Genomic DNA, 24,582 nt, shown 5'->3' on the forward strand with positions numbered 1-24,582 from the left:
ATCAATTTCTAGCAAATGTGCAATTTCCTCTAATTGAGCAGCTTGTAACACATCATGACGCTTAGTAGAAGAACAAACAACATTAACAACAAAAGTGAGCTTCTCAAAAAATTTATGAATTGGAACAATTTCTCTTGATGCACTAACCAAAGCAAGTTGCAATCGATGATCAAAACAATGGACATAGTATGTGTAAGGACAATCTTTCATAAACAATGCTTGTAAACCGTTCCATTCTCCTCTCATATTACTAGCACTATCATACCATTGACCACGCATGTTAGAAACATCAAGATTATGTCGAGAAAGTATATCACATACTTCTTCTTTCAGAGTTAAAGCTGTAGAATCTTTAACATGTGCCACAAAAAAAAAATCGCTCTTGTATTAAACCAACTTTGTCAACAAATCTTAACACAAGAGACATTTGTTCCCTTTTTGATTCATCACGAGCTTCATCTACAACGATGCAAAATTTGGAATCACCAATTTCTTCACATATATGTTTTCTCACCCTACTAGAAAGAATATGCAAAAGCTCTTTTTGAATTTGATGTGAAGTATATTTAGAATTATATGGAGCATTTTCCAACACAACTTTCGCAACTTCATCATTGTAAGTTGCCAAGAGTTTTATCAATTGAAGAAAATTGTCTTGATTTCTTGACCCGCTAGTTTTTTTTTTGGTGGTCGTATTGACCTTAGGAGTTTGTCAACTCAGTCATCATAATAATCAATGGGTTATTATCATCCTTGGGTTCACACACTACACACCATATCATGCTACACTTTATTTTCGCAAATTAGCTACTCTATGGACTTAAATGTTATTTCTAATCATTTTACATTAATATCTTTTCCAAACATATTAACTTAATACATATTAAATCAAACACTTTCCATCTTTATCCTTTTCCAAATTCAAAAGACTAACAAAAAAGGAAGCTAAAGATTAGATTAAAAATAACTTGATTAAGAGGAAGCTAATCACACTTCAACATATATTAAAATATAAACTTCATTAATACCTAATTAATCCTCAACTACAAAGTTTTAGCTCATATTGAGCTTATACTTCAAAAAGTAAAATTGGTAAAAAAAACACTAAGGAATTCAGGAGGAGTTTTCAGCAAATGTTATTATTCTTAAAACTGGAGTCTACTTATTGTTTTCAATGTGTAACATACATTTCCTTTGTATTCCCCAACCTTTTTGTGTTGACAAAGGGGGATAATTATTTTAGATTTTATGTTTAGATTTTATGTTGGTTCAAAAATCTGAAGCATATTATGAGGGGGAGCTTTTAAAGCTCTCTATGATTAAAATTAGAATCAAAATTAACATGTTTGTCATCATCAAAAAGGGGGAGATTGTTGAGACAAAATCTCAATTGAATATTTTGATGAAAACAAACAAAAAGTTAATTAAGAATTCTAATTATGATTCTAAGTGTTTTGGTATTTAACATGTGTAATTTGAGTGTGTTAAAGCAAGATAGATATCAAAAATCACAAATCAGATCTCATTAAAATCAAAGAAAGCAGTTCTGAAAAACAAAGATTGATCTTGAAGCAGTTCTGGAAAACGGAGATCGATCTTGACTTATTGCTGAGAAACGAAGAACGATCTTCGTTTATGGCAGAAACAAGAATAATCAGTTTCCTTGTATAAAACAAGATCATTCTTCAATTGAGACATTTACAAGTACAAGTTTACAGGTTGTAAAGTACACATAAGTTGTACTTCAATCCTGACCTGCACGCAAGAAGTCATCTCAGTCAGCTGACAAGAATCACAAGTACAAGTCAACTCATTTTCAACTAAATTCGAAGATCGATCCTGGTTCTCATGAACGATCTTGGATGCAACTGTGATCACTCTTACTTTTTGGCAGACTTTATCCAACAACTATTTCATGACAGCTGACCCTATTTCAACGGTCATATGAGCTATCCCAAGCTCTCTTGAAGTCTATAAAAGTAGCTTCAAGATGAAGAACAATACACAAACTCAAAGTGCAAAGAAAAACATCAATCATTCAATCATACTCAAGTGTCTCGATATCATTCTTAGAGCTTGTTGTTTTTAATCTTTGTGTTGTGTTAGAATCAGTATCAACTGAGTTCTATTTACAAAATCTATTTCTCAAACAAGAGTTGAGAAAATATCCAGATTCTAAACATTCTCAAAATCACCACTTTGTAACTCAAGGTTATTTTGTTAACATAAGCTTGAGTGTTTTGTAAAAATCCTTTTATGTTTTGAAAAGTAACTCGCAAAATCCTTTCTGAAATAGTAAGGTAGAACTGAGGAAATCCTTTCTCGGTAGAAAGGTAGAAACTGTGTAAAGATCAAGATTGATCCGTGAAAACCAAGAACGATCTTGGCTTGAACACTTAGTGAAAAATCTCACGGGACGTAACCCGGATTGGGTGAACCAGGATATATCCTTGTGTGATCTCTCTATCTCTATCTCTATCTCTATTTATTTTATGCTTTACAATCATATTTTATATTGATAAAATTGATATTGCTGTTTTTTACTAACCAAAATCAATCTTCGTTTATAACCAAGATCAATCTTGAGTTAAACTTTCAGTTTTAAACAGGAACTTTTAAAAAGGGGCAATTATAATTCAAACCCCCTTACTTATAATTGACATTGTAACCTTCAGCCAATAGACCAAACATTGTGTTCGCAGTTGGATTATGTGCTAGATTTCAATTAGAACCAAAATAATCACATCTAACTGTTGTAGAAAAATCTTATTACAATTTTCTGCCAAAAGCTCGAACATTTTTCTCACATTACAATCGTGTATGATTGAGATCATGAAGACCAAAGGATCCTGAATGTTTGAAGTGATTTATGTGGAAAGTTGCTCGTGATTGTTTGCTTACAAACCTTTAACAGGTTAGTCATTATATGACTAGTAGTGACCTATGTCCGCTTTGTGGCCAGCTAGCGAGTCAATTCTTCATATTTTGCGTGATTGTCAACTTGTGCAAGATGTTTGACATTATGTTTTCATGATAATATGACTAATGATTTTATTTATTTATTATTTTTATTTTTTATTTTTTACAGTAGATAGAATAGACGACTCTTTTAAATAGTGGATATGTGGAAATGGCCTAGATTGGAATATATTATTTGTTACGGTGCTGAACAATGTGTAGAAGGCTCAAAACGATTTAATATTCTCCAATATTGTTTCTATTGAATGTTGCATAGCCACGAAAGCCAGGTACCGAACGTAATCTATATTGAATACTCATCTAATTCATGCTCATCTTGCAGGTGTGTTAACTCCCCTCCAACGTTGATTTGTTTGGCATTACATAAAGGATTGTTGGGTGATTCTTAATGGAGATGGTATAGTTCAAAACTCGAATGGAATCACAACGTGTGGAGGAATGATTTGTGATCATACTAGTATTTTCATATTTGGCTACTCCTATGTATTATGGATATGCACAATCTCAATGGCAGAACTTTGAGTTATAAATAACAATTTTGAGTTGACCTTTTTTATAGGGCTATGGAATATCGATATCAAATTAGATTCTCAAATTAAAGTGTCTTTAATTCTGAAGAGTTGCTCTAATAAACACTTATGTTATGGTCTTGTGACTCGAATAAAGGAGGTGATTGTAAAGTTGGATCCCTTTAAAATATCTTATATACATTGTGAAACCAATCAAGTAGTATATACTTTGTTAATTCGGTCTTTTTTCCCTAGGATCGACTATGTTTTTGATATAATAAGTGATTTCTCTTTTTTTCGTAATGTTGAGCGATTTAAATTTGATAGTATTTTCTAAAAAGTATATTAGCTTTGTTTTCTTGAGGTTTGACCAATAATTTTCTAAAAAAAAAATATATACATATGTAAACATAAAACATGAGAAATGCAAGAAAAACATGAAAAAATAGAGCCATGAATTGATTCATAATCACAAATTTGAAAGAATAAATTAGTCTACCTTTTTATTTTATTTTTTAAAAACAAAATACCCATTTCTTATTTATTTATCTGTTCTCTCCTGTCTTTTAATTTTAACTTTTTATAATATTTTCTGTAGTTTTTCCAATCATTTGGGTGACGAAGAAAGAAAAAGAACAAGAGAAGAAGAACTGAGTTTTCACCTCTCACAAGAGTAGACCTATCACAAAGTTGAAAACGTAAACAAACAAATGCAAACTCCAAACCCAGTCAGTCTCTCATGTAATAGCGGCGAAACTCTTGTGTCTTAAGAAATCATAAATAAACAAAATTCTTTCCTTCTCTCTCTCTTTCTCTCTATACGCGCAATTAATCAAAATCCATCGTAACAGCATAATCATAATCTAATATGCGCAATCGAACACAATAGCAAATCACCAATCTCCTCCGATTCGCCGGTAAAATGGCGTCTCCGGCGCCGGAATCAATCTTCCTCGAAGACTTCGGCCAAACAGTAGACCTCACCCGCCGCATCCGCGAGGTTCTACTCAACTACCCCGAGGGAACAACTGTCCTCAAGGAACTCATTCAAAACGCCGATGACGCCGGTGCCACCACCGTTTCCCTCTGTCTCGACCTCCGATCCCACGGCAGCGACTCGTTGCTCTCGGATTCGTTATCACAGTGGCAAGGACCCGCGCTTTTGGCTTACAACGACGCCGTTTTCTCTGAAGAGGATTTTGTTAGTATTTCGAAGATCGGTGGGAGTAGTAAGCATGGACAGGCTTCAAAAACGGGTCGCTTTGGGTAATTTACTAATTTTATACGTTTTTGAATGTAAATTTGATGCATTGGGTTAATTTGTTGATATTATTTAGTTTGTGTACTTTAACTGGTTCCAATGTTGTTGACATTGGTTGTATTGATAACCTAAGCTAGGAATTTGATGTGAAGTTGTTACTAGTTGTAATTGATAATGGCGATACATTTCAACTGATATATGGTTGTTGTTGAAAGAGTTGTATTATACTCCCTTCGTTCCATAGTGAGTATCACTTAAGCAAGAAAATTTTATCTCAAAATGAATGACTTTCACAATTTTGAATGCAACTTTAATTATTTTTTCTAAATTGTACCCTTCAATTAGTATCATACACACTACTTCCAAAGCATTGATTCTACTTTGCATTTAGGATAGTGGAAAATATGCCAATAGTTAAGAAGGATAATTTGGTAAAATTACTGTTCTCTTTCTTTTATTTATAGTTATTTCTTAATATGCATGAAATGAACAAAAGTGACACTAATTGTGAGAAGGAGGGAATATTGTTACAGTGTTTTGTTTTTTTTGGGCATAATTGTGTAATATAGTGCATGTGGTAGTTTGTTTTGTTGATCCTGTCTTTTTCTTCATTATATAAACCGTAAGAATATGGAAACTGGTCTCTCTTTCTGCAGTGCAATGCCAAATAATTAGAGTGGCCGGTTGTGTTGTAATGTCCATATAATATTTTATTCACAAAATTAATGAGATTGGTGAGTTATAGTGTCTGTTGTTTATATTGTATCTCATGGATATGATTGTGTGAGGTTTTAACATGGTAGTGGTTGTGGTCGTGCTGGAGTTCTTGATATTGTTGAGAATCGCAGTCAAATGCGTCGGCAATGCCATAAAAACCAATAATGTTGTGTCCTAGATAGCGGTTATGGACCTTTATTTCAAACCCTGGTTGTGTGTGTATATATTTTCATTTTTAATAGTTTTGGCATTGTTTAAAGTACTCAATGCTCACTGTCTATAATTTATTTTGTAAATATTTTTCATATTGCCATGGTATTTGGGTTATTTGTATTTCTCTAAATTGTGTTACATTTTCTAGGGTTGGCTTCAACTCAGTTTACCATTTAACAGATCTTCCTTCGTTTGTGAGTGGCAAATACGTGGTATTATTTGATCCTCAGGGTGTTTATCTTCCAAGAGTTTCTGCAGCGAATCCGGGGAAGCGGATTGATTTCACCAGCTCATCTGCCCTCTCCTTTTACAAGGACCAGTTTTCCCCCTTTTGTGCATTTGGTTGTGACATGCAGAGTCCTTTTGCTGGTACTTTGTTCCGTTTTCCTTTGAGGAATGTAGAACAGGCAGCCAGTAGTAAGCTTTCAAGGCAAGCATATTCACCAGAAGACATTTCCTCCATGTTTGTTCAGCTCTTTGAAGAAGGAATTTTGACGCTTCTCTTTCTAAAGAGTGTCCTGTGCATTGAAATGTATGTGTGGGATGGTGGAGAACCTGAGCCAAAGAAAATTAATTCATGTTCTGTTAGTTCAGTAACCGATGATACGGTTTGGCATCGGCAGGCACTCCTCAGATTGTCCAAGTGTTTGAATACCACAACTGAAGTGGATGCGTTCCCGTTGGACTTCGTAAGTGAGGCAATAAGTGGAGCTGAAACAGAGAGGCACACAGAGAGATTTTATGTGGTGCAAACAATGGCTTCAGCATCCAGTAGGATCGGTTCTTTTGCTAAAACCGCATCAAAAGAATACGACATTCACTTAATGCCATGGGCATCAATTGCGGCATGCATTTCTGATAATTCACCAAATGTAATTAATTTGCAATATCTTATACCTATGTCTTTTCCTGTTGCCTTAGCCTCCTGTCTCTCTTTCTGTCTACCACACACACATGTACATAGTTCAAGTTCTTACTATGCTTATAGATTTTACTTTTTGGTTCTGCACTCAAAAGCATGTATTTGGGTAACTTTTATATTTTATCATAGTTATGAATGTGAATACAGTTGAATGTGGTGACCTATTTTGCTGCATTTTTGGTCCATCCAGCCTTGCTATTAATTTGACTATAGCTTTTGCTTGAAATGATGCATTTATCAGAACTTAGTCTTGTCTTTTTTGGTGTCAACATGAGAATATAATATAGGTGCTAAACTTACCCATGGCAAAGATATTACAAAAACAATTTCATTTAGAAACTGGGGCTTTATTGATCACAGATCATAAATTTTTTACATGCAGTATAGCCTGCAAGAGGGCCGAGTGTCATTTTGGTGTACATCAGTGTGATGGTGAACTGCAATCTATGAAAGTATATTCTCTTTTTGTACAAGGCTATATTTGCTAGATTCTCTGTTGAGCTCAAGTGGGCCTACAATTTTTCCCGAGTTGCTGCTGTGGTAAATTAAGTGATTAGGTATTTTCTGATATCAAAGGACTGGGTCAATCCCTTAAAGTCATATTAATGTTATATAAATAGATATTGGGAGACTAGAACTGCAGATGAGAGACAGTTAAATACACTCATTCGGAATTGGTTTTGTGGCCTGAACTGCCAGGGGAAAAGATAAGTTTCCTCCTGAAAATTTAAATCTGAATCCCAACTGTTGCAGATTGAAATGCCTATATGTAGTGTAGAACTTAAGAGTTATAATGGAATACATAATTCGGTCCTTAAAAGTTTTTCTAGTCTTAAGCATCCATATAAAATGTATATAAACAAAGACAAAAAAGGAATTAAAACAAAATGAAAAATGAAGGTTTGTCCAGGTATTCAAGTTGGCACTGGGAAGGTCCCTCCTTAAGGGACCGCTTTTGTCTTAATCTGTTTTATTATTACATAAAAGGTGTCACACAATTGTTGGCCCTTGTTTTTTAAGAATAAATTGCACTGTTTATTAATTTTTTTACATTCTTTTAATCTTTTGTGAAGGTCTTCTTTGTTCAGTTATTCCTCATATTGCCATGTATGATTTTTACAGAAAGTTCTTACGACTGGTCTGGCGTTCTGTTTTCTTCCACTACCAGTTAGAACTGGACTTAGTGTACAAGTCAATGGTTTCTTTGAGGTATCATCTAATCGTCGTGGCATTTGGTATGGGGATGACATGGACAGAAGCGGAAAAGTTCGTTCTATCTGGAACAGGCTTCTTCTGGAAGACATTGTGGTTCCTTCTTTTGTGTATATGCTGCATTGTGTAAAAGAATTGTTAGGGCCAACAGACTTATACTATTCTTTATGGCCTACTGGTTCCTTTGAGGAGCCATGGAGCATTTTGGTTCAACAAATATACAAAAGCGTTTGTAACGCTCCAGTTATATATTCAGATCTGAATGGAGGAAGATGGGTATCACCGAGTGAAGCCTTTCTTCATGATGAAAAATTCACCAAAAGTAAGGACCTTGGTTTGGCTCTCATGCAACTGGGAATGCCAGTTGTGCATTTGCCCGATTTATTGTTTGACATGCTTTTAAAAAATAATTACAGCAAGGTGGTTACTCCTGGTACAGTACGAGAATTTCTTAGGGAATGTGAAACATCCAATAATTTGAGTAGATCATACAAGCTTCTATTATTGGAATATTGTCTTGAGGACCTGGTTGATGATGATGTTGGTAAAGAGGCATACAATCTGCCCTTGATTCCTTTAGCAAATGGCAGTTTTGCATCTTTTTTGGCATCATTGAAAGGAATTACTTATTTCATTTGTGATGAATTAGAGTACAAGCTGCTGCAGCCAGTTTGGGATAGAGTGATTGATCGTAGTGTTCCTCCCAATATATTGAGCAGACTCTCTGGTATTGCGATGTCCTCAAATACCAATCTTGCTCTTTTCAGTATTCAATATTTTGCTCAGTTATTCCCTGCATTTATGCCAGCTGACTGGAAATATAAAAGTAAAGTTTTCTGGGATCCAGAATTGTGTCAAAAGCCAACATTATCATGGTTTTTACTATTCTGGCAATATCTAGGAAAGCAGAATGAAATATTGCAACTATTTAGTGATTGGCCAATTCTACCATCCACATCTGGATTTTTATTAAGACCTTCCAGACAATTGAAAATGATAAATGGAAGTAATCTCTCTGATGTAGTACAGGATATCCTGGTGAAAATTGGATGTAATGTATTGAAGTCAAGTTATGTAGTTGAACATCCAGATTTATCCAATTATGTATGCGATGGAAGTGCTGCAGGTGTTCTGGAATCAATTTTTAATGCATTTTCAAGTCCTGACATTATGCAAGTTTCACTTGACAGTCTGCTAGCTGAAGAACGAAATGAACTCCGCAAATTTCTTCTTGACCCTAAATGGTATGTTGGACACTCTATGGATGAACTCAACTTAAGGTTTTGCAAGAAATTGCCTATATATCAAGTCTATGGAAGGGATTCTGCTCAAGATTCCCAATTCTCTGACTTAGAAAATCCTCGAAAGTACTTACCACCATTGGATGTGCCAGAGTTTATTCTGGTGGACATTGAGTTCATTGTCAGATCCACAAATATTGAAGAGGATATTCTGTCAAGGTATTATGGAGTTGAAAGAATGGGGAAAGCAGAGTTTTACAAGGAACATGTTTTTCATAGAGTTGGGGAGTTGCAAGCTGAGGTTCGTGATGCCATAATGTTGTCTGTTCTACAGAATTTGCCACTTTTGTCTCTTGAGGATGTATCTATCAGGGATTTGTTGAGAAATTTGAAATTTATCCCAACACTCACTGGTGCTCTTAAGTGTCCTTCAGTTTTATATGATCCTAGCAATGAGGAACTATATGCATTACTAGAAGACTCAGATAGTTTCCCTTCCGGTGCTTTCCGAGAATATGATATCCTTAATATTCTGCGAGGCCTAGGCCTTAGAACTTCTGTGTCTCCAGAAGCTGTTCTAGAAAGTGCTCGATGTATTGAGCATTTGATGCACGAGGATCAACAAAAAGCATATTCAAAAGGGAAAGTGCTTTTCTCTTACCTAGAAGTTAATGCATTGAAATGGCTTCCTGATCAAGTTGATGATAATAAAGGAACAGTTAACTGGATGTTATCACGAGCAGCAACTGCTTTTAGGTCTCGCGATACAAAATCTGATCTTGAAAAATTTTGGAATGACCTCCGACTGATTTCCTGGTGCCCAGTTTTGTCCTTCCCTCCATTTCACTCATTACCATGGCCGGTTGTTTCGTCCATGGTTGCTCCTCCAAAACTTGTAAGACCACCAAATGATTTATGGTTAGTCTCAGCTAGCATGAGGATACTGGATGGTGAGTGCTCTTCCACAGCTTTGTTATATAGCCTAGGATGGATGTCTCCGCCAGGAGGAGGTGTAATTGCTGCCCAATTACTAGAGCTTGGAAAAAATAATGAGATTGTGACTGATCAAGTTCTTAGGCAGGAATTAGCCATGGCAATGCCAAGGATATACTCAATTCTGACAGGAATGATGGCTTCAGATGAGATTGAGATTGTAAAGGCTGTTCTTGAAGGTTGTCGGTGGATTTGGGTGGGAGATGGATTTACAACCTCTGATGAGGTTGTCCTTGATGGCCCTCTTCATTTGGCTCCATATATACGAGTTATACCAGTTGACTTGGCAGTTTTCAAAAAGTTGTTTCTAGAACTCGGTATTCGTGAATTCTTGCAACCTGCTGACTATGTTAATATTCTTCATAGGATGGCAAATAAAAAAGGCTCATCTCCTCTTGACACACAGGAGATTAGGGCTGTCACGCTAATAGTGCATCATCTAGCTGAAGTTTACCATCATGAGCAGAAAGTTCAACTCTATCTTCCAGATGTGTCAGGTAGGCTATTTCTTGCCGGTGACTTGGTTTATAACGATGCCCCCTGGTTGCTTGGCTCCGAAGATCTTGATGGCTCGTTTGGGAATGCATCAACTGTACCTTGGAATGCAAAGAGAACAGTTCAAAAATTTGTGCATGGAAACATTTCTAATGATGTAGCAGAGAAGTTGGGTGTCTGTTCTCTTCGCAGGATGTTGCTGGCTGAGAGTGCAGATTCAATGAATTTTGGTCTGTCTGGAGCTGCTGAGGCTTTTGGACAACATGAGGCATTGACAACAAGGCTTAAACATATTCTTGAAATGTATGCTGATGGACCTGGGACTCTGTTTGAGCTGGTACAAAATGCAGAAGATGCTGGAGCTTCTGAAGTTATATTTCTTCTGGATAAATCTCAATATGGGACTTCTTCCATTCTTTCTCCTGAAATGGCTGATTGGCAAGGTCCTGCTTTATACTGTTTTAATGACTCAGTTTTTAGCCCACAAGATCTTTATGCAATTTCTCGTATTGGTCAAGAAAGTAAACTTGAGAAAGCTTTTGCAATAGGAAGATTTGGACTGGGATTTAATTGTGTCTATCATTTTACAGACATCCCTATGTTTGTATCTGGTGAAAATATAGTATTGTTTGACCCTCATGCCAGTAATTTGCCTGGAATATCTCCTTCCCACCCTGGTTTACGGATAAAGTTTGTCGGACGGCAGATTTTGGAGCAATTTCCTGATCAGTTTTCTTCACTGCTGCATTTTGGCTGTGACTTGCAAAACCCCTTTCCTGGTACACTATTCCGGTTCCCTCTTAGAACGGCAGGTGTTGCCTCCCGGAGTCAAATTAAAAAGGAAGTTTATACACCTGAAGATGTCAGATCTCTCTTTGCTGCTTTTTCTGAGGTTGTTTCTGAAACGTTGCTTTTCCTGCATAATGTGAAATCTATCTCAATTTTTGTGAAGGAAGGAACAGGAGATGAAATGCACCTACTGCACCGTGTACGCAGAAACTGTATTGGTGAGCCGGAAATTGGATCTACTGAAGCACAGGATGTCTTCAACTTTTTCAAGCAAAATAGGCGTGTTGGAATGAATAGAGCTCAGTTTCTGAAGAAACTAAGCCAATCCATTGACCGAGATTTGCCTTATAAATGCCAAAAAATCCTGATTACGGAAAAAAGCATATCTGGTCATCATTTGCACTATTGGATGATCACAGAATGTTTAGGCGGTGGGAATGCTCGAAAGGGCACGTCTGAGGCAGCCAATAGGAATTGTTACAATTTTGTTCCTTGGGCATGTGTTGCTGCATATTTGAATTCTGTTAAGCTTGGTGGGGACCTGCTTGATAGTTCAGAGGTGGGGGATGATTGTGTGGTTTTTCCTGATCTATTTCAAATTGCTAGTTCACCTACACATGCACTGGAAAATTTTGAAGGTCGTGCGTTCTGTTTTTTACCTTTACCGATCAGTACTGGTCTTCCTGCTCATGTGAATGCATACTTTGAATTATCATCAAATCGTAGGGATATCTGGTTTGGTTCTGATATGACAGGGGATGGAAGAAAGCGCTCAGACTGGAATATATACCTCCTTGAAAATGTTGTTGCTCCTGCCTACGGTCGTTTGCTTGAGAAGGTAGCAGTGGAAATTGGCCCTTGCAGTTTATTCTTCTCATTATGGCCTACAACATTAGGGTTAGAACCTTGGGCATCAGTAGTACGGAAACTATACCTATTTGTTGCTGAATTTGATCTCCGTTTATTATATACCGAAGCTAGAGGAGGTCAGTGGATTTCAACCAAATACGCTATATTTCCCGATTTTACTTTCCCCAAAGCAGCCGAACTTATAAAAGCATTGTCTGGGGCTTCTCTACCTGTCATTACACTTCCACAGTCACTTTTAGAAAAGTTTATGGAAATATGTCCATCATTGCATTTTCTTAAACCTAAGCTATTAAGGACTTTGTTAATCAAAAGGAAGCGGGAATTTAAGGACAGGGATGCAATGATTTTGACGCTCGAATATTGCTTACATGACTTACATGAATCCACGCAGTTTGATACTCTATTTGGCTTGCCGTTGTTACCCCTTGCAGATGGTTCCTTTACATTAGTTGATATGAAGGGGGTTGGAGAAAGAGTTTACATTGCACGTGGTGATGAATATGGCCTTCTCAAAGATTCCATTCCTCATCAACTTGTGAATAATCTTATTCCAGAAGAAGTTCATAGAAAACTTTGTTACATTGCCCAAACAGATAGCACAAATATTTCCTTCTTGTCATGCCAATTGCTTGAGAAACTTCTAGTAAAGTTACTTCCTGTAGAGTGGCAACATGCTTCACAAGTAAGTTGGACTCCTGGTATTCATGGTCAACCAAGTTTAGAATGGTTGCAACTGCTATGGAATTATCTGAAAGCATATTGTGAGGATCTTTTAATTTTTTCTAAGTGGCCTATATTGCCTGTTGGGGATGATTGCTTGATGCAGTTAACACCAAATTCAAATGTGATAAAAAATGATGGATGGAGTGAGAAAATGTCTTCTTTGTTGTTGAAGGTTGGATGTTTATTCTTGAGACAAGACCTGCAATTAGACCATCCTGAATTGGAATGCTTTGTCCAATCACCAACAGCAAGAGGTGTATTAAATGTGTTTCTGGCTATTGCTGGGGAGCCACAGAAGATTGAAGGGATTTTTACTCATGTATCTGAAGGAGAGCTTCATGAACTTCGGAGTTATATTCTCCAGTCAAAATGGTTTTCTGAAGCGCAAATTGATAGCACACATATTGAAATAATCAAACACCTTCCAATATTTGAGTCATACCAAAGCAGAAAACTGGTAAATTTGATTAATCCTATCAAATGGCTTGCTCCTACTGGTGTTCGTGAAGTTCTTTTAAGTGATAGCTTCATAAGAACTGAATCGGAATCGGAACGGGTCATTATGAGAAGGTATTTAGGGATTGAAGAACCAACAAAAGTGGAGTTTTTCAAAGATCACATATTCAATCATATATCAGAGTTTCTTTTGAACCAGGAAGTTGTTTCATCCATTCTGAATGACGTTCAACTTTTGATCAAAGAAGATATCTCTCTCAAGTCTTCACTTTCTGCTGTACCATTTGTTCTAGCAGCCAATGGATCTTGGCAACAACCATCTAGGTAACATTACAGTTTTTGTTCTTTTTTTCCAAGAAAATCTTTTATAAATAAGATTACTTTCTTTATTATATCAGAATGTCTATTCTGTGATTTTGCTGCTAAATAATACTAGTGCCGGCAAGAAAGCAACACAACATGTTTACAATTTGCACTAGAAACAACATCATTATTTGCAGTGGGAATGAAGTGATAAATATTGTACGGGGACAACATTTATCTTGCTAAATGTTATGTTGCACTGGGAATGTCATTAATTACACGTTTGCAATAAAACAACATTATGAATTCAGTAATGTTAGGACTTAGATTAGTAGAGTTAGTTACTAATAATTAGTTAGTTGGTTATGAGGTTGTTAGACCTATTGTGTATAAATAGGGAGTTAGGTAGTTAGATTGGGATAGCTTTGAATATTAGTAATTTTGAATTGTGTATTTTCTATTATGAAGGGTTTAGGGTTTTTATCTCCTGGTTCTTAATAAAAGTGTTCTTTCTTAGGAATCCAAATCCTGGGTTCCTAACAAATAAATTTTTTTTAATGAGGAGCTTATTGACATTTTAATTGCCTATGCTAAAAGAATCTGTTCTGATAATAATTTAAAAAATGTGTTTAACCTGCAATCTGAATTGGATTGGTAGTACTCAGGCTTTAACAACAATATATGTTTGCAATCATGTTGGAGTTTTGACCAAGCCAAAACTGGTTATGCACTAATTACTTGATAAAAATTTGTTCCAGTTAGATATCATGTTATCTGTAAATTATTTGAAGTAATTTTGTATAAATGCAAACATTAAATGTCTGGTGCATAATATCGTCTATTGATATTTTATCCTTAAAGGGTTAAGCTTCTTGATTAACTAATTTACTTGCTTAAAAACTGACGTTTGGATTGCTGACTAGAATGTTATTGCAGGCTTTATGATCCTCGGGTTCCTCAGCTTAAAAAGATGCTGCGTGTGGATGCTTTTTTTCCCTCTGACAAATTTTTAGATCCAGAAATTTTGGATACTTTAGTTAGCCTTGGACTCAGGACAACTCTGGGATTTTCTGGTTTGCTTGATTGTGCTAGATCAGTGAGCTTGTTGCACGATTCTGGAGACATTGAAGCCTCCAAGCATGGTAGAGAGTTACTGGGTATTTTAGATAAATTATCTCTTAAGCTCTCAAATAAAGAAGAAAGTAAGAATGGTGATGAGTGGAGTGGCATGGCTGTGGGAAGCAGCAACATAATGGATGATGCTGTTGTATGTGATGACTTTTGTAAAGATGAGAGCTCCACAAATGATACAGATTCATATGTAAGCAGCTCTATTTATGACATGTTAGAAGAAGAATTTTGGTCTGAATTGAAGCTAATTTCTTGGTGTCCAGTTATTTCTGATCCACCTGTTAGGGGACTTCCTTGGTTACAATCCAGTAACCAAGTAGCATCCCCCACAATTGTGAGGCCTAAATCACAGATGTGGATGGTATCTTCTTCAATGCTCATATTAGATGATGAATGTGACAAGACATATCTACAAACAAAACTTGGGTGGATGGATTCCCCAACAGCAGGTGTTTTATCAAAACAATTAATTGAACTATCGAAGGCCTACAAGCAGCTGAAGACACATTCATTGCTGGATCCTGGTTTTGATGCTCAGTTACAAAAGGAAATACCTTGCCTTTATTCAAAATTGCAAGAATGTATCAGTACTGATGACTTCATTGAACTGAAAGCAGGGTTAGATGGTGTTTCATGGGTCTGGATTGGTGATGATTTTGTATCACCGAATGCTCTGGCATTTGATTCACCAGTAAAATTTACTCCTTATTTATATGTGGTACCATCTGAACTGTCAGAGTATAAAGATTTGATGATAAAGTTAGGAGTCAAATTGAGTTTTGGTGTTTCGGACTACCTTCATGTACTACAGAAACTGCAGAATGATGTGCATGGGGTTCCACTTTCAGTAGACCAATTAAATTTTGTCTGTTGTGTTCTTGAAGCTATACAAGAATGTTTCCTGGAGAAGCCACATTTTGAGCCTTTTGATAGTCCCTTGTTGATTCCTGATGCTTTTGGAGTTCTGATGCATGCAGGAGATCTTGTATATAATGATGCACCTTGGCTAGAAAACAGTTCTCTTGTTGGGAGACATTATGTGCATCCAAGTATCAGCAATGATCTAGCAGAAAGGCTAGGTGTACAGTCAGTTCGCTGCCTCTCTTTAGTTAGTGAAGATATGACTAAAGATCTGCCGTGCATGGACTACAATAAAATAAATGAACTTTTGGCTCTGTATGGAAACAATGAATTCTTGTTATTTGACCTTCTTGAGTTGGCAGATTGCTGCAAAGCCAAGAAATTACACCTAATTTATGATAAGAGGGAACATCCTCGCCAGTCTTTGCTTCAGCACAATTTAGGTGAGATTTTTTTTATAAAAACATTTTTAACGAACTTGCCAAATTTCTTTTAAAGGTAAATGTATAGGAAATTCTTTCAACAGATGATGTAGTTTTGTACCCTTTGATCATTTGGGAAGCTCTAGTTATTTCTCATTGAAAAATATGAGAAAATTTATGATTTTCTTGTGTGTTTAATGAAATCACACACCTTCCTATTTATAATGATGCTGCAATAATTATATTCAGTGTCTAGGAAATTGTATTGACTAAGACTACTAACAATAGTCTAAGATGTTGCACAATCAAAAAATAATTAAAACACATACTGAATTTTAATACTCCCCCTCAAGATAAAGCGTACTATGCTTTAAGCTTGTTACATCAAAACATTTTATCAAAAAAAAAAATGAAACTAAGGTTGACAATTGTTGGACTAGTTTGAAGCGAGAAGACACCATTAATGATTCATGTGTGAAAGAGTCACCACTGGATTGATCATCAGTGGAAATAAAATGCGCCACTAATATGATTCATATGTGGGAATAGAGTCACCACCGGGTTGATCGTCGATGAGAATAAAAGACGCTACTAATATGTGGGAATAGAGTCACACTAGATTGATCTTCGGTGGGAACAAAATTGTCAAGAATTAGAATAAAATTATATTTATTGAAACTTAAATATATTGGTAATACATCAGATATATTTATACTAGATTACTAAACAACCAAATCCTATGATTACTCATATATAACTAAATCCCTACTAGTACTCCTATATAACTGAATCCCTATTAGTACTCATATATAACTAAATCCCTACTAGTACTCCTATATAACTGAGTCCCTACTAGTACTCCTATTCAACTGAATCCCTATACTTGAGGGATATTAAACAGAAACATATTTTGACACTCCCCCTCAAGCTGGTGAATAGGTGTTCTCTATTCCCAGCTTGAATACAATTCTTTCAAAGTTGCTAATGTTTAGCCATTTAGTTAGAAGATCTGCAAGGTTGTCATGGGAGGAGTTATATAGAGTGCAAATTAGGCCAAAAAGAAATCTCAAGTTGCTGCAATGAAGGCAACAAAAAGGGCCACAATGAAGGTGGCTAAGAAATAGAAATCGCAATGAAGACGAAAACCGCAATGAAGGCGGCAAAATGACCACAATAAAGTACGGTAGTTTTATGCGGAAGCAAGAGCCACAACAAAAGTGCCATTCGAAAACTCAATGGATTATAGTTTGGGACTCGTCTCATAGCTGTTGACTGGGTACTAAGGATGATGTCGAGCATGTTGACAAACAATCTGATCATGGAGAGGATAGTGATACTGATGGCGTCGTAGTGGAAGATGTTACTTTCTGAAGATGATTTTGACAAGGAAGCAGATATTGCAAGAAAGGTTCAGGATGCAAATAGTAAAGCATCTAAGGAGTCTGACAAGGTTTCAGGTGTTTCTAAGCCTGAAACTTTTGGTCCTAAATATCGGTCGATAGTGGAGTTTGCTCTTGATAATGTTCAAGCATTGAAACTTTGGAATGCAAGGCTACAATCTCAGCAGCAGACTCCTTATGATGACAACAAAGAACATGACAAACCGGCAAAGGATTTGATGCTGAATTCTTATAGTGTTCAAGGTGAAAGTAGTAATAGTCGATCTTCACAATCTGAATACGATAACCAAGCTGAATCTGAAATGGCGAATGAAGAAGGTACTAGCGATTCTGGCCCATCTTTTCCCCCACCTAATGACCCGGTGATTCTACTCCTGGCACTCAAATACTCCCTCCTCCTATTGACAAAACGTCTAGGCGGCAATGGTACAACATTCCCCCTCAAGCTAAAGCTTAACTTTAGCTTGCTACAAGAAAACAATGTTTTGCTCCACAAAATAATAAAAAAGATGGAAAGGCAACTCAGGGATGCATTTGAAGTCGAAGAAAATTGCTATAAATATAACCTAGCCAGATAGCCTGATTGATCATCAGTCAGGGAGAAATTCATGACAAACAATTGAACAAAGCAAGCTCTGTTCTTCTAAAAGACTGCATTTGGAAGCTTCAAAACAATAATATCGGAGACTCAAAATATTTAAACTTGAATATGTTTCAAGGAGTGAGCGGCATGCTTCAGGGAGATAAAGGCACGACCAGTACATCACATCATGAAAAGACTTGCAGAGGGGGACCAGAGACAGGTGCATGCATTCTCACGCAATAATGTAAGAACAAAAAAAACAGGAATAGCAGGTGAAGCTCTAACACCACAACTGCTTAACCTCCTTTTAGACTCAATCGCACCATGAACACTCATAATAATATACACATTCTACAGAAAATTTCCTTTCCAATCACAATTGACTCTGCATTCTCAGAACTGGAGCCATGTTGCTATAAAAATACCATGCAAGAATGAATGATGGGAAACCATCTTATGGCAAAAAGAATGGGTAACAATTATAGACCACCAAACCGGAAAAATCTTGTTCCCAAAAAGTGCAAGACACCAACTGCCAACCTAGATGCAATGAAGAAATGATGGACTGCGATGCAGCAAAGAGATGAAAACTACGCAGAAAGGATGGATTGTAAAGCAAGCTGTTGTTGCGGTTGCAAAGATGACCAAGTGGAGGCAAGGGTAGCGGGCGGTAGTGTTTGCTGGAGCTGTCTGAGTAAACTCACCATTCGGCCAGCTGTTTGTTCTGTTGCAAGATCTTTACCAGCACATAAAACCTCAGCAAACACCGAGACAATTTTGGGAAGGTATTGATTGTTTGGGCCTAACATCTTACTGTCAGACCTTTCCGCCATTGAACAAAGTTGATCGTGAACAACTTTTGCCTCAATCAAATCACTTTTTATTGGCAGACAGTTTAACCATGCTGGAACTACCTGAGCAGAATCAATACTGTCCCGGTGAAATTGGCAAATTTTTCCCAGAGCAGAAACTGCATTGTCATATGCCATTACATTATCTGAATGAAGTGCATTAGGATGTTGGATCACAACATTTAACCTCGATAGAGCCTTTCCAACAAGAGGTTTGAATACATAACCCCAAACTCTGCACAAACACCAAGGTCTGTTTGCTGACTGTATCATAGGTCATTTTGTGGAATCAAAATGTGACCCATAGACAACATTCCAAGCCCTCCAATTTCCTTGGGGGTGTAGAAAATAACATGTGGAAACCTGCTAGCCATCTTTGAGTTGAGTCCAATCTTGATACGAGTTTGAATTTTATTTTCACATTTGACAAGGAAATCCAACAGCTCTTGAGTATGTACAGTTGCCTCTCGGAAATAAGTCATGAGTCCTATTGAAGCTGTATTCCACTTATTGAGAATTTTTGTGAATGTAGTGGAACCGGAAGACATAAGAATCTGCCTTACACGATTCTCAAACACTTTCACGTGTTCATCGTCAACTCTTAAGAAAGCAACAACTGTCCTTTCTTTTGTCTGTTCATTCTGGAGATTCCAGACACCATCTCTTGTATTACTAAATGCTTCTTGAGTCATTCTAATTTTAGGAAGTATCCTCACTTCAAATCCACACATGCTGAAAAGCAAGTTCAGATTATCTTTGCTGTAAACAGAAAGGAAACTGTTTTCCCATTCCAGAGTGGTGATGCTTCGAGGAAGACGGTTTTTCATATCTCAAAAGACACTCCTCCCAAAATTGACATCATGCTTCATGAGCCTCATTCTTGCATCTCTTGGCTAGCACTTCTTATTATTATACCCCACCATGTTCTCATTGTTAGGATCAGGGTGCTCAGTAAGATATCGTTGAATGAGATCCCGTGCCTCCTCATGGGTGAAGCGAAATAATATGTGAACCCGGTCTATGTACCGAGAATACAGCCTAATTGGATGCCTGGTCTCAACTTTGGTGTCCCAATAAGTAATGAACTCATTAGGCATCTATGGTGGACCAGCAATCTCACTCGCTCGAGTCAATCCAAGAAGCAGAAGATCTAATACCAGACCATAATATTGAACAACAAAGGATGCAAACTGTAGACCACGTATAGGACCATATGAATTTGTGTGGCTCATATCCTTGTATGACAACACAACAATGTTTTTTGCAGTGACATAATCTGCAATGTTGTGATCTAGAACAAGACGGAGAAGCCTATTTAACATTGTTAAATCAATCTTCTTGAAAAATTTCTCAAACTTGGTTTGCAGCATCACAACACACTGACCATCACTGGTGTCCCATATACCCTGCAAATTGTTTATACCTTGACACCATTTGTAAACTAAAAGAGGTGGTGGCTCTGAATCTGCTGGCTTGATCCAGTTGGGAAAGAGATGACGTTTGTCACCTTCATACCACAAATATTGATCAAGATATGCATCTGTAATTTTCTCAAGAGGCTCTATTTCATAAACTGGAATCAAGTAGCTATATAAATCCATAAACTCTATTCCAACTTCTTTGAAAGCAGGTTGGGTGAGGAGGTGCCGCTTGATTCGCGATAACGCCTCGTGAAAGCGGTGCTTTTGAGGGGAGTTGTAGCGTCGTGGCTGGTTGTTAGAAAGTGACAAATGACTGTATGAAGCCAAAAAATTGAAACACTTAAAAAAGTGGTGCTGTTGGCGGCATTTGCTGCTGCCGGCAGCGGTAGTGAAGCACAAAGACAGATCACAAAATCAGAACTTGTTCTGATTGATACCATGTTAAGAATTAGAATAAAATTATATTTATTGAAACTTAAATATATTGGTAATACATCAGATATATCTATACTAGATTACTAAATAACCAAATCCTATGATTACGCATATATAACTAAATCCCTACTAGTACTCCTATATAACTGAATCCCTATGATTACTCATATATAACTAAATCCCTACTAGTACTCCTATATAACTGAATCCCTACTAGTACTCCTATGCAACTGAATCCCTATACTTGAGGGATATTAAACAGAAACATATTTTGACAAAAATGATTGTCTGAGCAATTAAGTTCTCAAAGTAGTAGATACAATGCGGAAGGGGGAGTTGAAAGATGAGAGGTTACTGAAAACTAAATCATGAAAAGACTCACAGAAGGTGGTCGGAGACAGGTGCATGCGCTCTCACGCACATATTTGGTGGAGGCGTGTGGGACCCACACATAGAGAAGACGGACACGCGTGCAGTGTCGGTTGGCGACCGGAAAAGCACCGTCGTGCTCGTCGAAGGATTGTGCGGCGGTGTTTGTTGGTTTTGGATGCGCACTAGAAAAGGGGCAGCTGGTGTTGGCACAGCTGTAACAAGGTAAAAAAAAGAACAAATTAGTGACAACTGGTGTAAAGCACACTTGTGTTTGAAAGAAGAAAAAAAGTCAATGGAAAAACGCACAGTGTAGGCAGCGCTTTTCAGGCAGCTGTAGCTGGTTGCTAGAAGGCAGCCGGAGTTGACAGCGACAAATGACTGTATGAAGACAAAAAGTTGAAAGACTGAAAAAAGGTGGTGTTGCCAGCGGCATTTGCCGCCCAGGCAGCGGTAGTGAAGCACATAGATGGGTCACAGAATCAGATCCTGCTCTGATACCATGAAAAATATGAGAAAATTTCTGTTTTTCTTGCGTATCTAATGAGATCACACACCTTCCTATTTATAATGATGCTGCAATAATTACATTCAATGTCTAGGAAATTGTAGTGACTAGGACTACTAACAATTAGCCTAGAATGTTGCACAATCAAGGAATAATTAAAACATACACTGAATTTTAACACTTATCTAAATTTTATTGGCGTGCATATTTGATCTCTGATTTTAAGCATTTCCCCACTAAATGTTTTTTAATCCAAGTGGTGCCCCAAGGTTATAGAAAATGGTTGAATCTGTGCTGGGTTGGATTGGTGGATTCATCATGCCAGTCACCCCTCTCCAAATTTAAACTTGTGGGTTGAGCTATATGATCTGAGTAAAGGTGCAGGTCTTGTAGGGTCTTATAGAAAGACGCAGTGGCAGAGTTGGACCAGTGTAATGGGGGGTTTAAGTAGAAAGAACACCGTTGTTGAGGAGGCTGTAAATTTAAGATTCTTTTTAGTCAAGGGTTCTAGGTGTATTCCTTACCTTCCTCATTCAGCAGTTAGGTTGCTGCCTTGTGATTTGGTAGCTACAGGTTCTAGTTATCGAAACAGCTTCTCTGCTCAAGCAAGTAAGAGGCTGCATAGATTGTAGTGGGAGAGTCGTGCATATAGCTGCCCTCTCTCTTGCATAATTGTTCCAGACATTTTTGTATGCCATAGTGGTAGCAAGCTGTTCACAGCTTTATGATTCTCAAATTTATTTTGCAGGCTAAGGTATTTCATAGCTTATGCTGTTTATTTGTAGTGAAATGACAATGCTGTGTTTAACTGTTTTTGATAACTTCTCTAAATTGATCTTAACATGGCATGGTTTATTCATACAGGCGAATACCAAGGGCCTGCTCTTGTAGCAATTTTTGAAGGTGCTTGCTTGAGTCGAGAGGAATTTAGTAATTTCCAGCTCCTTCCTCCATGGAGATTACGCGGCAACACACTTAATTATGGTTTAGGATTGGTTAGTTGCTATTCCATATGTGACGTTCTCTCAGTCGTATCTGGCGGTTACTTTTATATGTTCGATCCTCGTGGTTTGGTACTCGCTGCACTTTCAACTAATGCCCCCTCAGCAAAGATGTTTTCTTTGATAGGTATAGTGTGATGGTCTATATTAATGCAAAATAGTTTCTTCATTTTTTGTTTTCAGTTGCATTGATGATTCTTTTTACTGCACTGTTAACAGCTATATGTTACTGTACAGTAAGTACTTTAGGTCTTACGGTCTTACATATTTTACAATGTCGGATGGAGGGGCGGTTGGCTCTGAGAGTAGTCTGCATCGATGTTTTCAGCATTTGGACTGAAAATTTTAAACTACTAATACAATTTTGTCCAACAAGACTCATAACAAAGAAAGAGGGAAACACACTCAACTAGTTAATTGTAACAATTCACTGAAATAATTTCTTTTCCGCATACCTTTCTCTTCAAATTTATTGAAGTACACAATTTGTACTTTGTTATTTTCTTTGAAACTTATAGAAGATAAATCTGTGGTAATTTATTTTGCACAAAAAATATTGTCGGTAGAATTATTTTCAATTTTTGAATAATTAATCACTCAATTGGTTAATGGTATATAAAGAGTGGTTAAGGAGCAACCAGTTACTGACATAGTCATTCAAGTTGTTAATTATTCTTAAACTAGAAATAAACTTTCAAGAAATTCATTCATACATGTTGAAGTTGTGGGATTTTAGAGAAAAAGAGGAGAGAAAATAATTAGGGTTTAAATATTATTGATAATAGCTTTATGCTAACTTGATTACAATAGACTCAATACTAATCTCTATTTATAGAGAAACATAGACTAAATTCTAAATTAGGAATAAATCATAATAATAATAAGAGATATTCTAAGATTCTCTATGATTATAAATTGATCATAGAAAATAACTCAAGATACTCTAATATAATATAAAAGATATTATAAGATATTTTCTAATATTCTAACACTCCTCGTCAAGCTAAAGCTTACTAAGCTTTAGCTTGCTACAAGAAAACAATGTTTTGCTCTACAAAATAATAAAAAAGATGGAGAGGCAACTCAGGGATGCATGTCAAGTCGGAGAGAATTGCTATAAATATAGCCTAGCCAGATAGTCTGATTGATCATCAGCCTCAGAGAAATTCATGGTAGGCAATTGAACAAAGCAAGCTCCGTTCTTCTAAAAATTGCATTTGGAAGCTTCAAACCAATAATAATGGAGACTCAATATTTAAACTTAAATTTGCTTCAAGGAGATAGATGCGTGCTTCAAGGAGAGAAAGGCAAGGCCAGTGCATCGAAATGATCGTCGGTGGGAATAGAAACCACGGTTATAATATATTAGTAAGAACTAAATTGCACGACAAACACCGAAGAAGACGCATCACGACTCTAACGAAACGAAGTCATGATCGATCAACAGAATAAGAAAATGCGTCCAAAATAGGAGAGATAACGGTTGTTTGAACAATGACACATATTTTCGTTGATTAAAATTGGAGAGTAAGGGTAGATCTGGAACCATCGAAGAGAATAATCGTGCACCAAGAAAAATCCCATCAATGGAATTGCAAATTTTCCAAACCTGTCAGCTAAGAGCTCACTCATAAGGGCTACAACAGTTGCCACGACAAAGGCTGGAGAGTTTCCTCCACCAAAAATCTGATTCCACGGTCCACTTCCCAAGGACACCACAATCTGTGCGACCACTATTCCCAGAATTAGGATAACCACTATTCAAAGAATCTGAATCAGGACACCCATTCAATGCCTCCACAACATTAGCAGCATTGTCTTGATTTTCGAAACTGACAAAACCAAAACACTTTGACCTACCACCAGCATTAGCACGATTCTTCTTGATTAGAGTCACCTCCTTAGCTGGAGTTTCTT

General features: G+C 36.9%; 1 protein-coding gene and 1 pseudogene across 1 annotated transcript in view; one reads left to right on the top strand and one right to left on the bottom strand.

Annotated features, from left to right (window-relative positions):
- The window catches only part of LOC101513047 (uncharacterized), a 1,526-nt pseudogene extending 1,247 nt beyond the window's left edge, over positions 1-279 (bottom strand).
- A 3,808-nt stretch (positions 280-4,087) lies between these two features.
- The window catches only part of LOC101513373 (uncharacterized), a 31,924-nt gene continuing 11,429 nt past the window's right edge, over positions 4,088-24,582 (top strand). The window contains exons 1-5 of the mRNA XM_012712286.2: positions 4,088-4,754; positions 5,828-6,551; positions 7,724-13,704; positions 14,620-16,118; positions 22,529-22,792. Coding sequence (XP_012567740.1) covers positions 4,411-4,754; positions 5,828-6,551; positions 7,724-13,704; positions 14,620-16,118; positions 22,529-22,792 — 8,812 coding nt within the window. The 5' untranslated portion in view covers positions 4,088-4,410. The remainder of the gene's footprint in view (positions 4,755-5,827; positions 6,552-7,723; positions 13,705-14,619; positions 16,119-22,528; positions 22,793-24,582) is intronic.

This window comes from Cicer arietinum, chromosome 4 (genome assembly GCF_000331145.2).
Source record: "Cicer arietinum cultivar CDC Frontier isolate Library 1 chromosome 4, Cicar.CDCFrontier_v2.0, whole genome shotgun sequence".
Taxonomy (NCBI): Eukaryota; Viridiplantae; Streptophyta; class Magnoliopsida; order Fabales; family Fabaceae; genus Cicer; species Cicer arietinum.